General features: G+C 31.2%; 2 protein-coding genes across 2 annotated transcripts in view; one reads left to right on the top strand and one right to left on the bottom strand.

Annotated features, from left to right (window-relative positions):
- Window positions 1–6,565, top strand: part of Tim23 (translocase of inner mitochondrial membrane 23) — a 67,844-nt gene extending 61,279 nt beyond the window's left edge. Inside the window, exon 7 of the mRNA XM_085820655.1 lies at window positions 5,712–6,565. Coding sequence (XP_085676781.1) covers window positions 5,712–5,821 — 110 coding nt within the window. The 3' untranslated portion in view covers window positions 5,822–6,565. The remainder of the gene's footprint in view (window positions 1–5,711) is intronic.
- Window positions 6,566–13,550: 6,985 nt separating this feature from the next.
- LOC118199967 (coiled-coil domain-containing protein 6-like) overlaps window positions 13,551–23,405 on the bottom strand; it is a 31,903-nt gene continuing 22,048 nt past the window's right edge. The window contains exons 6-8 of the mRNA XM_035371873.2: window positions 22,185–22,288; window positions 17,977–18,113; window positions 13,551–14,351 (exon numbers count right to left, since the gene is read on the bottom strand). Coding sequence (XP_035227764.1) covers window positions 14,268–14,351; window positions 17,977–18,113; window positions 22,185–22,288 — 325 coding nt within the window. The 3' untranslated portion in view covers window positions 13,551–14,267. The remainder of the gene's footprint in view (window positions 14,352–17,976; window positions 18,114–22,184; window positions 22,289–23,405) is intronic.

Below are 23,405 nucleotides of genomic sequence, written 5' to 3'. Positions count from 1 at the left end.
TTTTTTTTCCAAAATATTTCTGGCTTTTTTGCTGTTACTGAATTGGTATTGATAATTTTTCTTTAGTATTTTAGCCATTGCAGCTTGGAAAGTTTAGAAGGATTTGAAGGCAAGAATTATAGACCCACGATTCTAGGAGATTCGAGAAATATGTCACAAAATGAAAAATGTCTCCATGGTATCAACACGTAATGGATGTATTTTACTGAAAGTTTGCGATGAATTTCTTACTTTTTGGAGAATGTCGGGAAGAACTATCAAAACATAATATTTGAATGTTTTACTCCTTATACTAGAATCATTTTCTTAACATGTTTATCTTCCCTTTATTTTCTCTACTTTTCACTAGACACAAGCATGGAAAATATCAAAAATCCTTCTAATCTTGTCACACGGGCAGGCATTATAGAAAGGGATTTTTTTATTAATAAAGAAATTGACAACTTACAATTTAAAATATTCATCTAATATGTTTTAATGCATCATATACAGAGGCACTAGGCATTTTCCCACCTGATGCAATCTCTGTGGAGCCTAAATTCTGCTTCCAATGCCTGCTCTAAATTCTAAAAGTTTTGCCATTTCTAGATTTTGTTGTTCGGTGTGTCACTAAATTCTAAAAATTCTTCCTCAATGGCTCTGTAACCAGCCTTTACCATATATATTTCTTCTGAATGTTCATATTACTAAAGAAATAAAATTAACTATTTTCTATAGATTCTAAATGCATTTCATGTTTTTTAGAATAACAAAAATCTTTTAATTAAATCGAAAAATTCTAAAATAAAAAGGAAACGTGTTAAAGAAAGAAAATAATAAAGACAAAGAAAATGTGCAGTTATAATTATGTAAATTACCCAATTGATTATAAGATTTCAGCCTTTACTATAATTTCCCATTTCTATTTCTTCATGCGATAGAGTTACTGAGCCAGATTAAATTAAAATTAAATTGTATAATCTTTGACCGCTAGTCCACACTTTTAATTTGAATTTGACTGTTCTTGTTTAATTACCTCACCGTGAGCTGTAAATGATTTTGTTAGCATCAGAAGATGCCTTTGTATTCTGTGTTCTTTTTATATAAGAGGCTTATTTAAACCTTTGTCTGATATTTTAGTTATTTTCAGACATAGCGATAGTTTGCTTCACATCAGTTGGGGGTTTCGACTATTTAACTTTTACCAGATCAAGTAAACCCTCATAGGTACATTGTGGAGAGGTTGACAAGTTAGGAGATAAAGCAGTTAGGTTGATGCAGAAACTAGCAAGAGCATTGGTTTCCATTTTGAGACAAATCTCTAATTGTTAGAAAAGAAGCTTAAAGGGAAGGAAATCGATATAAACTAGCCAAAATGTTTGGGAAGGCTTCAAATTAAAATGACAGATAAATATTTTGTTGAGTGTTGTTGTTCAAAACATAAATGTTTTGTAGCTTTTAATGTGTAATTATCCTAATATCGTTTAAGAATCAATGTTATAAATTACATGCATTTTAAACTATGAAATTTGATTAGATTTTGATTTTTAAAAGGGCTTTTTTAACAAATATTGTTAAAAAATAAAATTTAATAGTGGCCATGTAAATCCATAATGACTAAGGTTATCTAATTACCTAATTTAATTATTTATAACTAACTGCTTACCCTCAAAAATTATCTCTACGTATAAGCGGGTTATTGCCTTTCGTTAATGCTCACTGTGTCACAAGATAAAACATAAAAAGCATCTAGTGAGACTTAAAATAATACAGAACAACTTATCACCTCTGGTGCTTTAATGGCTTATTGGAACCTTAAAGTATATTAACTGGGTTACAACCTCTGAAACTCTACACAAAGCTACGACACTCTGCATCAAACATAGCCCGACTAACTTTCAATACTTGCGAACCTACATCAGGCCTTTCAGGGTTTGTTCTAATGAGCAGGTCTCTCTCTAGACAAGCTGCAGCAGTAACAACATTCAGTCTTTTGTTCTGAATCATGCTGATTATGATCTTACTTCTCATATTAACCAGCCTTTACTATAGCCGTTTGACATAAAACTACTTGCTATTTACTCAACCTCTAGACTGACCAAGTACGTGACAAAATAAGACATTTAAAAAAAAATCAACATAAAGCCAACTGTGAGTAAAACGTAAATGTCACTTATCTTCTTTCAAATATGTCCATCTGTTGTAAGTGTAAAATATTTAATGCTACTTGATAAATTGCATAAAGTTTATTTTATTCTCAAACTTATTAATAATTATGTTAATTAATTCATGTTTAGTAATAATGCAGACTACTTAGATCTATTTTATTTTTAGGATGGTCTCACAAAAGTGAAATTCAGGCATAGATATATTTTTAATTGAATTTTTTCAGTTCCCATTTGCTCATAGGTCCTTAATTTGTTTTATTAATGGTCTTTAAAAGTACTTAATTTTCGTGCGTAGAAATGTGTACGAACCCTGTCAGGGTAGCATGTGTTGATAATCATGCAGTGATGAAAGGGAAAAAGAAATAAAGATGATAATGATTTTTCAGGTTGCCGTCATGGATATTTTTCGATTACAATGTTTGGGTTTGAGTTATATCGCAAATAAAAAGGTGATTGTGGAGATTACTCATCTCCATAGTCAGTTATTGACCATACAAATTTATGCTAATAAATGATTATTTCTTCGATATGGAGGTATTTTATGTGGTACTGAAATTAAATTAAGAATTGGGATTCTCAATGTATATATTATGAAAAAAATAACTTGCGTGCCTAAAGCATATAAAAAAATTTCTTTAAAGAGAAAAAAAAAATGTATTCGTGATCCTGATAATTCAGGATACCACTTCCAGATTTCGGAATTTGTGCTGTATTGCATATTACTAACACTTATTGTTTTCAACATGAATACCTGCATTAAAAAAAATTACTATTTAAGCCCCTAACCCCCCCCCCTAAAAAAATTACTCATTCCTTTGTTTCTAGCTTGTATTGATTTTTATCTACTACTTCCTCCAGATGCTTTTGTAACTGAAACTAACTAACAGGGTTTGTAGCGATCCTTACAAGTGCTTATAAGTCCTTATATTTGAAAATAAAATATAAAGGCCTTTATAGGTGCTTACTTTTTCTTTAAAGCCCTTATTTTTTGTTTTGTTTTTAGTGCTGTTTTTTTAATCCTTTGTTTTTAATGAACGCGCATTTTTTCCCCGTACCAAAACTAAATAAACAACTTTTCTTCCTTATATGCAACATCAGATGGTGAATCATACTCCCGGAAATTGCTTTGCCCCCCTTCCTCTGCATTAACGTAACCTATGGTGCGCGCGAGAGTACAGACAGGTGCACGTCGTTCTGTTGGCCAAAGAATTGAAAAGGGTAGAAAATTCCGGTACATTTAGTATTCTTTTCCTCCCACCCAAATACTGCACACGTTTGAATTTTTATCAAGATTTTAATAATTTGCATTGTCGTTCCGCGTGGTCAGTTCATATTCGTGTTTATTATGATCGTTATGCTTATATTATGAGCATATGTATGAATATTTATAATAATACAGTTGCAGTAACTACTGAAGTATAGATAAACTTCCAAAAATGGGTGTGTTTTTACACAGATTAGCTTTCTAAGGAATAATATTCATAATGGCTTAAATAAAAGGAAAGTAATCGAATAGTCAAAATAATTTCATTTTCTTTGCCAATACATTATACAGTACGGAGGTTGGGAGTTTCTCTGCAAAATCTCTAATATTGAAGCAGCGGACTTTTTTTTTTTTTTTTTGTCACTGTCCAATCTGGATTGAATAGGACTAAAAGTTTTTGCGGTCTACCCAACCCAAGCGAAGATTGATTATATTCCGGAAATTTAATACAGTCTGTTGAAAATTAGAATCAGAAACACCCCAGATTAGTAAGTCTCTTTCTTTCTCTCTCTTTCCCCCCCCTTTATTTAGTTCTTTATTCTCCGAATACCGGCAGGTGTTGATTCCGATTGCGTAATATCACATATGGAAGAATTATGCCGCACGTATTGCGCAATAACGTTTGCAGTATTTTGCATTGATAATTAATTTTGGTGTTCAGTCTGAGATTTGTTTATGAACACTTAAAAGAGTTTTACTGTACTTTCTAAGCAGAATATTTCTCAGTTCCGTTGGTCTATTTTTATATGATGCACATATCGAAACGTCAAAATCATTTATTTGGCCGAGAAATCTAAAGAACGGCTACAATCTCCCTCACTCCTCTTTTTCCAGTTACTATCTGGAATATTCGGGAATTTCCGAGCATGCGGGTTAGTTAAGCTTTTACTGTTAAAGGATGACTGCATGAAGCAATTTCCCGTCTTCTGATTTCAGAAATGTGCCTCTTTTTTACTTAAATTACTTTGCTTGGAATATATGTTAAGGGAAAACTGTTATGCAATGAAAATTTAGAAAATGTTCAGAATTTTGATCTAAGTTAAATTATTTAAATATTAATATGAGTGGAAAAATAAATTGTATTTATTATTAGGTGCCAAATAAATACAATTAATATGGCTTATTATTATTTATTTTCTATATTTTCAACTGAAATATCATCATTAAATCTTATAATATAGTTTAGTTCTGCATAGTTTTTTTTCTCTCATTGTAAACCAATTCTGTAAATTGAACTGTCATTTAAAATTTAAAAAAAAAAAAAAAAAAAAAAAAAAAAAAAAAAAGTTAATTGTTTTCCATTGTTGAAGTAATGCTCATTCTCTTAATAAATATTGCATTGCTCCATATTTTAAATTACAAGTCTAATTTTTCTTTTAAGGTTATGCAGTTGTGCATAATGTAATTAGACAGGTGCTTATTTTTTCCTTAAAATGTGCTTGAAAAGTGCTTATAGGTGCTTACTTTTTTAACTAAAATGTGGCTATGAACCCTGAACTAACTCTGAAACCCATCAGGAATAAACTAATGGAAATAAACTTAGTACAATTTGAAATCGAATAATATTCTGAAACAGTACTTATGTTGCAGAGCTTAAGACCCCTAGTCTGAAAAGAAGGCAATACAAATTATAAATATGCTCTTTGGTTCAGTTTTATTTTTCAGATGGTTTATATGGCTAATGCTGTGTTATTTACTAACAATTCATGCAGTAAAATGGTAATTTGAAAAATTTGGGTGTGGAAATAAATAAAATCTTTTTTATATGATTTAATAGCAAGTGATTACTGATTTATATTATTTAATAGCAAGTGATTACTGAAGAAATGATAGATTATGGCATATCGTACCACTATTGCATATTATACTTCGGTTTGATAAAACAGTTAATCAATCGGATGTAAATTACTCTGTTGATTCATTAATGTGTCCAATAAAGGATATGGTAACTTGAAGCAATGAAAGAACCTTTGTTAGTTGAAATTTTGCTATCCTAAAAATTTCATAGTATGTGAAATTAAAATTTGCTTTCAGTAATTTTGCTTATATAACTTAGCAAATTTGAAATTTGGATAAACTGTTATTTTTATGCTAAACAGATTAAAATTGCATTTCTAGGTCTTTAAGAGGAGTATTGTGAACTGTTTTGCCTTCTTCTTCTTGGATATCTTTAGTACTTATAAAATAGAAAGCCTTTTTCAGACACTTATTGCACATGTTTTAGTATTATCTGAAATATTAAATATAAAATGATTTTTACTTATAAATGTTAATGCACTTTTTTTTCTTCTCACTTCTAGCTGGTTTAAGGAAATGTGGAATAGGAGGAGCTCTAGGTCTAGGAATGGCTTCAGCATATTGTTTATGGACTAGTAAAGATAGAATAAAGCAAATGTTTCACATAGCATAAATAAAAACCTCCATAAAGGAATGTTGACATCTTCAAGCGATAATTCATCAGACTGTAGGGTTACTCTGTACATTTAGACTCGATTTATAGCAGAATTTTAAAACATGTTACTTCACATTCAATTTTCAGTTCCATGTCAAGTGGAGTTTATATCTTTTGCTTTCTCAAGTGTGAGGTGCATTTGTTTACAAACATAATTCAAATAATTTGTTTTCTCAAAATTATTTGATTTTTGATGCTTTCTTTCTTGTATATTTGCATTGTAGAATTTCTGGAATAATAATTTAGATAAATATGTTTTATTTATATTATTTGTAAATTTGTTTTCTGAAGTGTTGCTCATGCAGTCAAATGAATGGAATCAGTGAATTTGTTTAATTATTGCAAATGCATTATGGTTATCTTCTGTGGGAAGGATGCTTTCTGGAGGACTTTCTAAGGAAGACTGGCCCATATTTGTACATATGAGGAAAATATCACATAAATAGCCATTTAAATGTTTGGTAAACAACTGCAGCTTCAACCATTCAATCACTTGCTGGCAGGTGAAGGAAAAGAAATGCTAAGAAATTTTCATTTCTTTTCTTTCATTTGCGAATCATTTTACAATTGAGGTATAAATGTAATTATAAAAATATTCATAATTTTTTACTTGCCATAATTTAGGAAGCATAAAACAAACCACATGACTTTGCATTCATTGTATAAAATATTTATTGAAATAAAGCGATTTGTGAGAAACTATAGAGGCTGTATGTAAATATATTGATCCTAGCCAGTTTTAATAAGATTAAATCTTTCTTCTAGTAAAATTATAATTCACTTCATTTATGTCAATTATTTTACTTAACATGAAATATGTTTTTTCTTTATCATGAATAAAAATATGTAATAAAAAATGAAAACATTATTAAAATTTTAGAACACCTATTATTTATGAATCATTTTCCCAAAGCAAAGAATAAGGTGTCAACAAATAAAAGAATATTATTTATATCCATTTAATTTTATACTCAGTTTGTTAGTACATTCAGTTTTATATATAATGGATATATATATATAATGCAAACTGAAAGTGTGTCTTCATAGTAGAAAATGATAGTTGCAGGAGTTGTACCTTGAATATTTGGTACTTGCATATTATCTCAGACAACTTTATGCAGATAATTATCTCAATCAATCAGTGAATGTTACAAGAATTTTTTTTTTTTTAACTTTTTGAAATTTCATGATATTCACAACAAAAATAGAATCAAAATAAGTGTTTTAGCCATTTTTCAGCAAAATACTGTATTTCTGCACAGTAATTTTACCGCAGTTCTTCCATTGCAGCAAATCTCACAAATACATACTTTAAAGATAAGTTTAATGCAAACAATATCATAGTTTGTTTATAAAGATCATTAGAACATAGAATGTTTAAAAAGGAAAAAAGTGCATATGACATAAAACTGAAGAACTGTTATTCACATGTTTGGCAGAATTTTGATGCATTCTAGAAATTTGGTAGCCTCTACTGAATTGGTTGCAGTAATATGTAAATGCCAAATATTTGTTTGATCAGTTTTATTTTTATGCTCAGCTATACAATATAAAATAAACTTATTATGTAATGCAAAAAGGCTTAATTTCTAAAATGAGAAATGGCCAAAGCCTCATGGAAAGATAAAATTCAAAATGTGTAAAAACATAAGGATGAAAATTCAAAATGAAACATAAGAAGATAAATGAAAATTTAATAAACTATTAAATTAATGATTGATAAATAAATAATAAAATCAAATACCAGATATTACATTATTCAGTGCTCCAGATGGAGATAAGAGTTTCATTCAAAAGCTAAGAAATAGTGAAATAACCTGCTATTTTAAGAAATGATAGAAATAAAGACCATTCTTTTTCCAGCATACCGATAAAAAAAAAAATAGTTAAAGCATCATTAATGATACTAGAGAGAGTACTAGAAATAAATGAGAAAATGAATGAAATTTTAACACAGAAGTGTAGTTATGAAAATAAAGAATGAAGAGTCCAGCACTTTACCTTCCAGTATGATTCTAGTTATTAAGCACAATAAGATGGAAGAATATTCCTCTGAATCCGAGGATTAATTTTTTAAGCTGAGAACGAAAGTAAAGATCTATGCAAGTGACTACTATTTTCATCCCATGCTTTGGTCACATCATTAAAAAAATGTACTTTCTTTTCCATGGAAACTTTCAAGTGTTGAAAGTGTTTCAGCCATTTATTTTATTAGTATTGAATTGTCTGAAAAGTCTTGCACCTGCTAACCCATGCATGCAGAGGTCAGAAAAAATGCACCTGTATGTCTTCCAGCTACTTTTTAGTATAAAGGGGGATAGCTCATGCTCGGGATACCTATCTTGCAGAGACTGTGTTATGTAGAATGCAGAAAATAGATGTTTAAGATAGATCCAGTCTGGCTGCTATCTCCCTGATTTTTAATCTAACATTCAATATTTCCTTCTGGACATGAGCAGTATTTTCTGTAAATGTCTTCCATGGTTGACCTGCACAATAAGTCCTAATTTGGGCCCATGCAAAATCGTTTTATTCATTCTTTCACTGTGAAGGAGACAAATCAGCATATAACTGAACCAGAAACTGTTTTATTTCTTTGACATTAAGATTTTTAGTTGAATTTAATCACAAAAGCAATACTCAACTTTTAACATTCCAGAACAAATGTTCTTCACTTCATTCAGTAAACAGTCAAAAAAGAACACATACGATTTCTTTACTGAAACTTTCAAATATATTCAACTTATTTTTGCAATGGCATGTCTCCAAGAGGAATTTATAGCTAAATATTTTTTTTTTTCCATGCTAGGCCGGAAACTTTTGGATCAAACTACTTATTTTCCCATTATTACTCAGCATGCATTTTGAGAATTTTTTCCTTCTGTAAATGACAGATAACTGAAACCACAGATGCAGAAAATACTCTGATATTACAAATTTTTTATTTGCTTATACAGTACAAAGTCTTTAATCCGGACCTCAAAGCTACAAACTTTCTGCGCATGAGCATAATACATTTACGCATGCACATTTAAGCTATTTCAGTTAATGTTGCAGATTGCGTTGTTAGCTATTTCAGTTAATGTTGCAGATTGCGTTGTTTCTTAATCTTCTAATTGTATCCGGCTTATTATTTTTTGCAGACTGTTAGAGCAATTTTATAAAAAGTAAGCTTGAACTTTCGATTATGTCAAAAAGAGTTTCCGATTCTGGAGCTGTCAAAGGATCTACAAAGCGAAAGCGTGTTTCGATGTCCATCAAACAAAAAGTGGAATTGCTGCAAAAAATGGATAAATGCATGAAGAAAGTGACAGAGAGGTTAGTGAAAACGAAAAAATTTCGATTGACAAGTTGATCCGTATTCTCGGCACAGCATTTACAGGACTTGAACAGCAGAACTTTGTAACTGAACAAGAAGTTATGTCTGTTTATAGAATTAAAGAGAAAGTATTAGCACATACAACGAAGCAACTTAAACAACTTACATTGAAAGAAATGTTTAATAAAGTAAACAAATAAATATTAAGCTTTTTTTTTTTTTGTAAATTTTGATACCCTTTAGATCATAATTGCTCTTTATTTCATAAATTACAGTTTCATATTTTTAATTTTATAATTTCTGCATGGCATCTTACCAGATTTAAATTGATGATGTATAATCCGGAATCGCCGAAGTCCCGACGAGTCCGGATTAAAGACTTTGTACTGTATACAGGAATTGGGAAGCTGAAGTTTTCTAATGTCAATAATAAATGTGAATTCCTGAATTAGGGAATTTTTTTTTAATTCCTTAATTAAACTATCATATGGACATTTTTGTGCAGTAAAAAGACTTTTCAAAAATTAAATTTCCTTTAGTTATTACTTACATTCTTGCAGTATTTATTAACCACATCTCATACAAATTTTTTTGAAAAAAAATTGCAAAAAATCATCACATTTTTTTATTTTATTATTAAATACCAGGAAATGAAACATAAAGTACGTAGGTTTTAAGTTGAATTTTTAATTTTTTACCGGTGTAAAAACATTTAGTTTTACTTTAATATACCGAGTTATCTCGAGCAAATGAAAAAAAAAAAAAAAAAGTTAAATATTAGTTTTTGAAACATGGCACAAAGTGAGTGATACATGACATTCTGTACACTGGTATCTGGTCCCTTTTTTTACTGGCTTACCCCTGGAATCCATTTTACGGGAGCGCAGAGTACACTGTCTCGTTAGATTTGATGTTTTTTTCAGTAGCGTGTATTGTGTGTGTATTTTATTATGGCAGAGCACACTAAGGCTATCTGCCTAAGGGAAGGGATGCCTTCGTGGAGGACTTTCTAAGGGAAACTGGCTCGTATACACGTTACACATAGGGAAAACCACGAAAACACCCATGCAGCCAGCCTGTTCGCAGGATTCGAACCTCGGACCGAACTACCAGCGTTCAGCGACTTTACCGCTCGGCCGCTGGTGGGCTCTTTTTTTCAGTAACAGAAATAACATCTGGAAAATGTCCACCTCTTCATAATCACTATCTGAAAAATCATCGCTTTTGCTATCTTGCATCATCACCATTATTTTACTTTTTTCCAATGCAACTATCCTTCTTTATACATTACTAATCCACAAGCGGATATATACTATTCAACAGGGAAAACGACATGACCAGTCCTGCCAAAAGAACCGCAAAACTTGGCAGACTGCCAATCAAAGCTGAATATTTCCTTTCATTTCTTCCAGGCCGAGTAAAACCGTGATGAAACAAATCGTAGTGACAAATTTTGCTTTGCCCAAGTTTTCTCGGGATAATAATTAACTGCAATGTATACAAACCCGAGATAACTCGGGATAATCAGGCAAGCAGTTAAATAGATTATGTATTTATTCATAACAAGAATTTACATTGCTTTGCTTTTCATCCATTTATTTATTGGAGGCTATGAATTTTCGAAAAACAAGATAATGCTGCATTTTCAAATACCATTATTTTTTATTTACTTTTCATTATGCATGTCTGGATGAATCTAGGCATTTCAGATAGATTTTTTTTTATTAGACATATGAGATGCCAGATACAGAACCAATATCTAGTGGAGCTCATGTGTCAATTTAGAAAGATGTTTATTAATATTTGTGACCTTTTATAGTGGCTCACATTTGTTTTTGGACACTTGCATTTTTAAAATTTGAATAGACACTAAATATTGAAACAGCATTCCAGATTTTTTTTTTTTTTCTGTAGTTTAATAATTAGTAGTAGTAAAATAATTTGTTCAAAATGTGTTAAGCAGTAACTTGTATACAGACGCTCCAGATTTTGTTGAGATGTTTCTCGTCATAATTTTCTCTTTTAAATAAAATACATCACAAGAATTACTGTCTACATTTGAAATTATTATATATTTACCAAAAGGTATTAGCAGTTCCACATCTGAAGTAAATATGGTAACACATGACAAATTCTATTAGAAATTTAATTATTCATCGTTTTTAAACATAGTATTCAAAAGATCACTGATGTAAAGCATTTGACTTTGATATTATTAAACAGTGGAACTGTTGAAAATGCACTGATATCTGGGCCATATTCGAAATTAATACCCAAGACATCATAGATTATGAAATTTTTTTTTTTTTAAAAACTAGAAATTGGTGCTGTAAAAGTTAAGCATATTTAGAAGAGTCTGCAATAAAATTTAACCCTGAAACTGCTTGAGAAGTCCTTAGGGTGCACAGATAGAATGGGAATCTGCATCAAATCAGAAAACAAGAAAAATAATCCTGGTATTTGCAAAACCCATAGTAAACAGATTTATCATATTGGAATAGTGTTACATTTTTAGTAGTCACAATTCAATATATTTGTGTCAGTGGATGAATTACTGTGTGATGAAAGCCAAATGAATGATTTAATTTGTAAAATCTATTGCTAAGTTTAGGGGTAGAGGAATAATTGTTTGTAGATGTTTCACTGCCAGTGGGATCAGAAAGATTATTAGATTAGGAGAGAAAGCAATATGAATAATATATAAATATTCCTAATGGAAACCTTAAAGCATCTTCAAAAAAACTTAGAATGCAAAGAACCTTTAAGCTGTATCAAGATAATGATCTTAAACATATAGCTATAAATATTGACTTGCGCTTATCATACAACTGTCCTGAAGTTATGAAAACTCCTCCATATTATCTGGACTTGAATCTTATCAAATATGTAAGACCTAGATTGGAGAAAGAATCAGGAAGCATTTCTACAAAAGCTGTACATATAGTAGTTCTTACATAAAAATATTAGTTGAATCCATGCCAAAGCACATGAAAATGTAATTTTAACTAAAGGATATTCTATGGAGTACTGACTATCTGTTTATTTCAATGTTTTTATTAAATGTTCATTGTTATTTTTTACCTTACATGTTTTGAACATTTTTCAAAACAGAAAGTTTATAAAAAAACTAACAAAAGTGTATGCGACAGAAAAACGTAAAGTTTAAAAAAAAAAAGCTAACAAAAGTGTATGCGACAGAAAAAGGTAAAGTTTAAAAAAAAAACTAACAAAAGTGTATGCGACAGAAAAAGGTCATTTAGCTAATACTTAGTAACTGATATTTGTAAATAAAATTGAGTAGCATGAGTGCCCAAAAACAAATAGGAGCTCCTATACGTATCCAGTGATACTTTTCTTTCAAGGTGAGACCTAGTAAATATTGGGCATAAAACTTCTTTTTAATATAGAGTTAACATTTTTTCCCACTCTTATTAATTTCCCATTGTAAGAGAAGCTTGTGACAGTCATAAACACACGTCATGATGTGCTTTCATGCTGGCATTCTTAACCACAGTTTAAGGAATTTTAAGTTCCACTCCAGCAATGCAATCTTCGTGGCATTTATATCTATTGGAGGAGGATGTCACTGTGCAACTGCTTTTTCAAGATAGTCCCATATGTTCTTTATCAGATTTTTCTGGCCATGGTATTTGCTCAATGCCTTCGCTTCAATGAATTCATTAACAGGATTTGTTTACTGTGACAAGCATTATTGTCCATAAATAAAGTCATATATATGCACTTCTGAAAAGTCTTAACAGAGATTTCCATTATCTCAGGCCAGTAACAGATCACTGTTGAAAATGTATAGGGGTGTTTGTGTGTCGATCATTATTCCTCCCTATGCTTTCACACCTGCATTACTGAAACAGTCGCATTCCATGATGTTCGAAAGAAAATCTCACATTCCTGACTCCCTCCAAATGTAAACACATTTAGAACAAGATGTTAATCTAAAACCATTGTGAATCTTTACACATGAAATCAAACACTGTATTGCAGAAATAATGCCTTGATTTGCATATCAAAAACTATTTGATCACTTATGATTGGACAGTCTTTCACATATTCCCTGCAAAAATAAATTGGATATTTTATGAAATAGCATTATTTTGGTGTGTACAGATAAAATTGGGCATGAATAATTAAATTGTTTTGTGGAACACACACACATTCTCTTTATTAAATTGCAATACACTGGTATTTGTACAGATGTTCATGATTACTGAGGTAAAACGACTGATATAATAACACCTTTGTTTCTAAGTCATGAGTCCGATTGAAAATTACAGAAACTTTTATGAATTTAGTTTCATCATTATGTTTTAAAAATGCATAACAATCTTAAAATTTTATTATACACACATATTCAAATAAAAGAGCTTTATTTCAAAAATACATATAAAAAGGAAAGTTGTAAGCAATTGCTTGCTTTGAAATTTTCATATGACAATTCAGAAAAGCTCATTCAACATATTACAATAATATAAGTACAAAGCACATGTAAGTAAATTGTCCATTGTTCAGAAGCTAAGAATACAAATTACAATGTCATCTAAAATTTCAGTTGCTGATGAAAGGACAATAAAAGATTGAAACAAATATATACAAATAGAGGAACATTAAATTAATTAGCTGCAAACACTTCCTATATTTGAACCTGTCAAAGCCTTCATAAAAATGCAACTATATTAAGAGAACAAAAATTAATCTTTGCATTCAATAGCAAACATTTTTAAACTCTGTAAAATGCAACTAAATGTCATATATTTCCTAATAACATTTCCCTGTTAGGCTGATGCATGTATATGTGTGTAAATCAAGACAAAAATGAAAATTAAGGAATATATAACATTTCAACACAAGACACTTGAATATAAATAAAACGTGTGACTGAAGCTGCAACCTCATATTTAAAACTGAGATTTGAAGAGGAGTAAGCGTGTGTTTCATACAAATTACACTGAAATATTTAAGAAGCATGACTTGTAAGTAATGCAAATAAGGACCTTAAATGAAACAATAAAATGTCATTGCTCCTTAACCACACTGCCTTTAAAGCATTCCAAGCATCTAGCAGCTCTTCTAGGGTGGTGCAGCTGGCTTTAAAAAACGCTCTTGGGATGGTGACTTACCTCGATTTGAATTGGAACCTGTACCCTGAGAGTTCTAAAAATAAGAGCAAATAATACTAAATTTTCTAAATATGAACATTTGATCATCAAAACTACAGTTTAAAAAATAAAAAAAAAAAAAAATAAATAAATAATAATAATAATAATAATAATAATTAAAAAAAAAAAAAAAAAAAAAAAAGCAGCTTGATGCAAAGTTACGCTTTTACTATTATGCTGTCGTGAACAAATAATGATTTGCATTAATCTTTAACATTTGTATATTTATTATCAATATGGACTATTATTTTGTCAGCATATATATATGTGTATGTGTGTGTAAAATACAAAATAAGGAAGAAAACTACTAATTTAGCAATAGTCCTTTTATTTCCTCATTTTAATTTGGCTATCTTTCCTTTGTGTTCTTAATTGTTTATAATAATTTTTCTGGATTGCATCTTTTCTAATTAATTCATTTGATGTTTCTTAAGTAATCATGCTGCAATGCAGATGACTCCCATTCAATCGGATTTAAAAAAAATTTCCATAAATATCACTGTTTACTATTGCGCATCCCTTTCTTTCCTTCTTTTGCTTGCTGGCATGCATCTATTGCCTCTGCAGTAATTGTCTAAAAAAGATGTGAGCTTTACAGAATAGAATACTCATAAAAATGATGTGTGAGACTAAGAATGTATTAAGCGTTGAGAAATAAATTATGTCTTTCTCTTCATTATGTCATCATATGGATCTATGCACTATAGCCTTGCAAGCAAGCATCTCATCTTTAATAGCTATTTTCTAATCTCAAGTTATCTACAGGATTCATTACATATACAAATATTAATACATATGTAAAAATGAATCCTATATATATATATATATACATACGATTTAATGAGTGTATCATAATTTATTAAATTTTGCAGCACACTGTGCGACTTGTGTGTAATTAATCATCTTCATTTTGTGAATATTTATTGTGAATAATTAATAATCTTCATTTTGAAATTTCTAAACTCTTGTTTATATATATATGCTGACAAAGTAAATACATAATATATATATATGTTATCGTGAAAGATCAAAATTGGAGAATGTCAACTTTCACCAAATACATTGATGAAAGATTGAATATTGCATTACATTCTTGTACATTCGGACCCTCATTGGTGCATGTCGACAATCACAGATATGCTCTTGTGTAGGTCGAAAAGAGAGGAGTTGACAATTCAAATTGTCATAACAGTTTAAGTTGTTGCAATAAATAAGATTTGAATCACATAATTTAGTAACTTTTCTATTACTATTATTTTATTTTCTCATTTAGAACGTACTGTACAATTAAGTAAGTTTTTAACTTCTATTATTTTCCATTCTCATTTTGAATGTACTGTGTGTTTTAAGTTCTTATTTTAAGTCTCAAGTGAGTTTTTTCGCGACTGAATTACGAAGAAGAAAATATAATATTCTTATATGTTCAACATTCACCATTAGTACATGGTGAATGTCCATATTTACCGGTGTAAGTCAGAAATAAGAGTATTTGGAAAATATTTCGGACATCCACCAAGCGACTCCAATCTTTGAAATGTTGCTTGATACGAGTATCTGATTGGCTTTCAGAACACCTACAAAGATAAATACCTTAAAATGACTTTTGATGCCTTAGGTAGTTATACAATGCCTGATTCTTAATGGTCTTTTTTATTTATTTATTTATTTATTTAAGAACTGAGAAGAGATTTAAAAATGAGATTTTGATAAGTAAAGATAAAAAATGAAACAGATTATCATGGAAGCAGAACTGATTATTTGTTGAAACATTTAAATAAGTCTTTACAATTTAAAAACATGTAATTTAGGTTATTTCAAAAGAAAAGGCATCATGTACGAGGGCTATCCAGAAAGTAGATTACGTTTTGGAATAAAAAAATAAACAAAGTATAGGAAACAAATTTTATTATATACAGATGAAAGCCACACTCAAATACTACTTTTCTACATAGTCACCATACAAATTAAGGCATTTATCGTAGCGATGTACGAGCTTGGAAATTCCTTCGTCGAAAAATTCGGCTGCCTGCGCCTTCAACCACTTCGTTACCTCTTCTTGCAGCTGTGCGTCGTCATCAAAACGCTGCATAGCCAGTCACTTCTTCATTGCTGGGAATAGGTGGAAGTCGCTCGGTGCCAGGTCGGGACTGTACGGCGGATGAGGAAACAACTCCCACTTAAAAGATTCAAGAACTTTACGAGTGACATTTGCCGTGTGGGGCCGGGCGTTGTCGTGAATCAACAAGATCTTAGAGCTCAACATTCCTCTGCGCTTGTTTTGAATTGCTTTTCTGAGTTTTTGGAGAGTTTGGCAATACCTTTGAGAGTTTATTGTAGTGCCTCTTTCCAGGAAGTCCACCAAAATTACACCTTTTCTGTCCCAAAAAACAGTCGCCATCATCTTCCTTGCCGACATTGTTTGCATGCATTTCTTGGGATTTTGGGGAGAACTTGTGTGCCCCCACTGCATTGATTGCAATTTCGTTTCACAGTTCACATGTTTCACCCATGTTTCGTCACCAGTAACGATGCGATCGAGTAAAGAGTCACCATCCTTATGGTAAGCGTCCAAAAAGTTCAACGCTGCAGCCATTCGCTGATTTTTGTGGTCCTCTGTCAAGATTTTTGGAATCCATCTTGCACAAAACTTGTGGTAACCAAGCTTTTCGCTGATGATTTCGTGCAACAAACTTCGCGAAATTTGTGGAAAACTCAAAGAAAGTTCCGTTATTGTGAAATTTCGATTTTCACGGACTTTAGCATCGACTTTTTCGAGAAGTTCGGCGGTCACTATGCTGGGTCTCCCACTTCGATCTTCGTCGTGAACATTGGTTCGGCCATTTTGAAATCTTATGACCCACTGACGCACTCCACCTTCAGTGATAATGTTGTCCCCATACACTTCACGAAGCTGCCGATAGATTTCTATCGGTTTACAGTTTTTTGCAGTCAGAAACCTTATTACTGAGCGCACCTCGCAGCTCGCGGGATTTTCAATTAACGCAGACATTTCAAACCGTCACAGTATCTGAACGGAGCACAGCACGAACCTCTCACTAGCACGGCTAGATGCAGACTGAGCTGCGCAACGCTCTGACCCCAAGATGGCCGCGCTAGCCCCGCCCCTAGCGGACACAGACGGAAACGTAATCTACTTCCTGGATGGCCCTCGTATTTTCAGTGAATAACGCAGGTCTCCACCCGAATATGGGCGTCTGGAAGCCCAAATTTGGAATTTGTTTTATTATCTATTTCACATTTTGTAAAGTACTTACAAATTTCTGATTAAGAAACTCGACGATTTCAAAGCAAGCAATAGCATCACTATACAGGAGGGAGGGGAAACAGTTTTATCTCCAGCATGCGAGACTGTGTATCGAAAATTTTAAAGATATAATCTTTTTAAATTATTTTGCGATATTGCTGTTGAATTGAATTTTATGGTTTAAGTGCAAGGAACGCGATATTTAATACATAAAGGTAACACACAAAATGTTTTAAAAAAAAAAGGCCTCTTTGGGCGTAATACAAAATCTGAAAACTTTCAGATTTTTTTTAGTTATTTATTTTTCCAAAATTCAATTTTAAACAGCCAATTGCAGATTAAAATATTTACTTACTACAGAGCCTGGTGAAAAAGCTGGTGGAGGTGAGGGACTTGGCATCACATTGAGCTGGGTTATACTTTGATTACAGTGGTGGCACCTGTTGAAAGAACTGGGACTAAATGTTTCTCGGCTGCTAGAAATACTCATGGCTGTTATTGGGAGAAAAAAAAATTAATAGGATGATAAATTTTAACCTACAACAGACATATAAATAGCCAAATTGAATGTAAACTTAAATATATCACAATTATAACCTATAATAAAAGCTATTATTTCTGATGTTAAAAAAAAAATACAGTATTTATATGATGAATTTTACACAATTTGTCATGTAAACATTGACATTTCATAGAAAGCGACACTAATACTCTACAAAAATTACTCTTGATAACTTAAAAGTGTAAAGAGGAGACTTTAAAATTATTAAACTAAATATGTATTAAAAATGAGATACAAGTAAAAAAAAATTAAGGCATAGAAAGTTCAGTTCAATAATGGACTTACAGTGGCTGGCATTCATTTTTGTGTTTTCAGTTTTATTTGCAAATATCAGATACTAAATATTTAGTAACTGACTTTTGGGAGGAGGGACACTGTTCATTTTTTAAAACTCGCTTGCTTTGAAAAAAAATAATCAAAATGTTTTGACAAATAAAATAATTTATTCATGAAAAGAAACGGATGTAAGTATTCAGCACAAGTACACAGTTTATATTTAATAAAAATGTGAAACAACACTTGGTATTTAAGTTCTATAACACAAATTATATGTAATATATTTACCAAGGAATTAAAAAAATAAGATTTTCTAAACCTTTGCTTGATTATTTAAGAATTTTAATTTCTTAACTAAGTTGAGAAAAATTTAACCCATGTTTGAAAAAACAGTATACAGTAAGTAATGTCCAGATTTATGCAAACCCAGAGTTACGCGATTTTCAAATCTCTTTGATTCGTCTTTTGAGCACAACACAACTCGATTTTGGCAACAAAATGTTGCATAATGGATCATAAGCAGTGTGAAATGACAAACTTTCCTCTCAATATCTGGAACGTCTGCAATGCTTGCCACAGCGCTTTTCACATTCACTTTCCCGCACACTATTGTTTAGCTGAGTTATTATACTCAGATTATATCTGAATATATCTGAGTCATTATACTCAGATTTGAGAGACGTCTATGTCATCCAAAGATTCTTCTGCACCAAACCAGAATTGACAGTCAAAAGAGTTATAAAAGATAAAAAAATTCTCGATGCTGTGAAAAATACTCAGTCTTTAAATTTAACCATCATTTGTAAAACACCATGGTATTATCGCTGAAATGGATACTATGTTAAAATTATGGTGTGATAATCCAGTAAGTGTGAAAAATTGTCCTGTTGGTAAAAACATGGTGTGCTTTCAACCTAATCTGATTTCTGAAAAAGGATGCTGGAGAGACGTCTAAAGGTGAAGAGTTCAAAACTAGTAATGGTTGGTTCAGCTGACTTAAAACTGGCTGTAATTGGTATAGCATTGCAGAAAGTGAAGAGGGGGCAAGTGCTGATATACAGGTTGCATCTTATTATCCAGAGAAATTAAAAGCTATGATAGATGAAGGCAGCTAAACCAACCAAACCATATTCAATGTGGATAAGACGGACCTGTTCTGGAAGAAAATGCCTAAAAGAACTTTTATCGCAAGTGAAGAGAAAACCTTTCCTGGTTTTAAAGCTGCCAAAGATCATTTGACAGTGATGGTTGGCACAAATGCAGCTGGAGAATGTAAGTTAAAACCTCTGTTTATCACTCAGAAAATCCAAACAGCATTAAAAATAAATCTAAAGCTGGCTTGCCTATCATTCAGAAGTCTAACAGCTTCCCTTTTTGAGGACTGGTTTGGTCATCATGTCATACCTGACGAAGAATGTTATTGTCAATCTAAACAGTGATGCTAATAACTGACAATGCATCAAGTCATCTCCCTGCAACTATAACTAATTTTGACCCACATGTAAAACTTGAATTTTCGCCACCCATTACAGTTAGTTTACTTACAATCGATGGATCAGGGAGTTTTCAAAGTATTTAAGCTTATTATATGAGACTATCAATTGCACATCTGCATGAAGCTGAGGCAAAACAACAAGCTCTTTGTTAAAGACTTTTGGAAACAATTCAATGTTTTAGATGCAGTAAGAATCATCGAACAATATTGAAATTAAGTTTCACAAAAATCTCTAATTGGCATCTAGAAAAAACTGTTTCCTTTTCTTTTTCATCACTGAAACTCAGGCACACAGATCCAAAGTCTGATGAAATTGGTAATGTGACTGAAGAAGTTGTTGATCTTGCCTGGCAAAAATTTAGAAGTGGATAAGTAATGACGTTAAAGAATTGCTGGGTTCCCACAATCAGGAGCTGACAATTGATGAGCTCATAGAAATGCAAGAGCAAGACATCGAAAACCTGGAGTCTTTTAGACCCAGTTCAATCAGAAGATCAAATGATGGTTGAGAATTCGACAGAAGGCCTCAGATTAATTGAAAAAAGGATTACGAATTTTAGAAAATATATACTCCAATGAAGAGTGTATTTTTTCAACAAGGAATTAAAAAATTATTAGCATGCTACAAGGAAATTTTGAGGGAGAAACAAAAAATCTTTTAACCAGCAGACTACTTTTAGATTTTATGAAAAATTCTACATCAATATAACTTTGATTTACAATTTTATATTTTTGTTTCTAAGATTTTATTAAACATTTTTCCCCTAAATTATTATTTTCTTTCGTCTCTGGCCACCAACTAAAAATAATTTATATGTATTAATATGTGAAATTATACCCCAACTTACGTACTTATCACTCAGTACCACCTATCGTGCAAATTCAGGGTATTACTGTATAATAAAACATCCATTAGCAAGAGCATGATAACCTTATTTAAGTTCTTCAAATTACAGTTGAAACATATTAATATATGTATTTAATATAAAATAATTATTGTTATAAAAATTAAGTTACTGCCTAAAAGAAGGTATACAGAAAAACATTTGCAAAGTATAAATCAATTTTTAATCTCATTATGAATATATTAAATAATTTCAGATTATAATTTATACATATTCATACTTTTGATATTAAAAAATATTCAATTTTTGTAGTTTGAAGGAGGCAGTCAAACTTGGTGATGAAGCCTTTTGGTGGGAGAATGTAATCACATATCAATAATTTTCGACATATTGCTTTAACCATCATACTAAAGAGTATGTTTCTTTTCTGGCAAAATAATTATCTTCCGAGTTTTATGCCAAAACATCTTGAATTTTGTGCTGTACCTCTTTCAAAACGAAAGAAGCAGGGCAACAAATTTTTATTTTGTATTATGACATCACAATTAATCTATGTATAATGAGATTATAATACAGAGATATACATTTGAATTTTACACCTCTTTAGGTGCAAGGATCTACTCTACAAAATTTCAGTTATTTGGCTGAAGTTTATGCTTTCTTGCACACATTTTATTTCAGTGTTTTCATCTCCCCCCCTTTTTTTGAGGAGGAGTCAGTTATATGTAAAAATATTACTTCAATATTAAAACATTCCATTTGTTTTAATATCCAAAATTGATTTTTTTGCTAGAATAGTTTCATTTTAAGTTCAAATATTAATTTAACCCTGATTTTTAAATCAAAGCAAAAATGTGTAATAGAAATGCATCTTACATCATGATTTCACTGCTTCCTAACTGCACGAAAGCAACATCTTGTAGTTAGGATTCCTTGTTTAACTTGGAAGTTGCATGCAAATTTTCTATACTGCGTTGTTTAATTGAATATGGCAAAGATTCGAAAGCCGTTTGTCTATAAAGAGAGATGCCTTCATGACAGAATCTGTGAGAAAAACTAGCTCATATTCACATTATGCGTAGGCAAACCACGAGAATGAATGAACAATCAAGCCAATACATCCACTGGAATTTAATTTTGGCTTGAATTATCAGTGATTAGTGGCCTTATTCATTCAGTTACTTGAGGGCTTTTCATGTTATGAAAATATATTTTACATTAATATTTCTGTGGATTTTTTATAATATAAAAAATATTAATTTTATAATACAAAAAAAATCATAACTGGGATTTACATGATTTACTGAGCTACTTGAATGAGACTACAAATATATTTCAAAAATGTTTAATGTATGATTAAAAAAAAAAAAAAAAGTAGTGCTTGCCTGGACTGTGAGGATTGGAAGACATAGTTGGATGGGTCAGCGGAACAGGACTAGGCACTGATCTTGAATTCATATGACCACAGCTTGTCATTTCATTGAACTGCCTGAAAAATTACAGACTTATTCATACACTAGATTTAAGTGTAGTAGATAAAAGAGGACAAAAATGTATTAGTTTTGTTGTACATGAAATGGCCATTAAATGATGTCACGTTTTTTCTGGTTGCAGTAGAAAGCATGAACTAAGTGTATATAAGTTTTTTACAACAGGAAACAACCTTGGGGATGCAACTGTAGTATCTGTTTCATTCAACAAATTTTAGTGACATCAAGTCAGTCACTTAAGGTTGCTATAAATTTGCAAGATCAACAGAGAAGTTCTGAAATAACTGCAGTATAAAACACTAATAAAACATTGGTGGAGAAACAGCTAAAGAAAGACGTATTCACCACCGATTTCAGGAGATCTGAGGTTCTAAACCAAACCCTGTGACCTTTGTTCTTCCTCTGTTGACTAGGTAAGATCTTAAATTATTACTCGGTATTATCTCAAATTTGTCCTTTTTTTTTTTTATTTGTGGTTAATTTTATTCACTTTAATTATAACTGCATCTTTATAAATCAGTTGTAACAGTTAATAAATGCAAACAACAATTCACTTAAAAAATATATATATAGTATTTTACAAAGTTCTAGGTACACACCGAGTTTGTTTGATACGAGAATAAGTATTTTGTTTAGTTCAGCATGCACTGAACATGCGCATGCGATTCTCGAGGTTACTGAAAACTTGCTTTGCCTTTCTAAAAGACAATCTAATTGAAGCTGCAAAAATTGGCTCTATGCCAGCTGCCCGAAGGACGCTCACGTGATACACAATTCGCTAATAAAGTGATTGTTTTCAACGTCGATGCAAACACTTTTTTTTGGGGGGGGGGATCGCTGTATGAAATTCCCTGACTTTTCCAGATTTTTGACTAAAATATTTAAATTCCCTGACTTTTCCCTGAATTTTTTGGTCAATTTTCGAATTTCCTGACTTTTTCCGGTTTTCCAGGTAGCATGGCAACCCTGTAATAAGCAATTAAAAAAGTAGTGTTAACATTCTATTTGAGTCTAAAAGTATCTTTACATCATCTAGTAATTTAATAAACAGCAAAGTTGTAATACTTTAAAATAGGTTGTAAAACACGTGTGAATTGCGAGTCTTAATGTTTAACA

This window comes from Stegodyphus dumicola, chromosome 7 (genome assembly GCF_044657685.1).
Source record: "Stegodyphus dumicola isolate Sdum_Otavi_A_Nest chromosome 7, ASM4465768v1".
NCBI lineage: Eukaryota > Metazoa > Arthropoda > Arachnida > Araneae > Eresidae > Stegodyphus > Stegodyphus dumicola.
The sequence above is the reverse complement of the archived record's forward strand: the minus strand, read 5'-3'. Positions and strand labels throughout refer to the sequence as shown.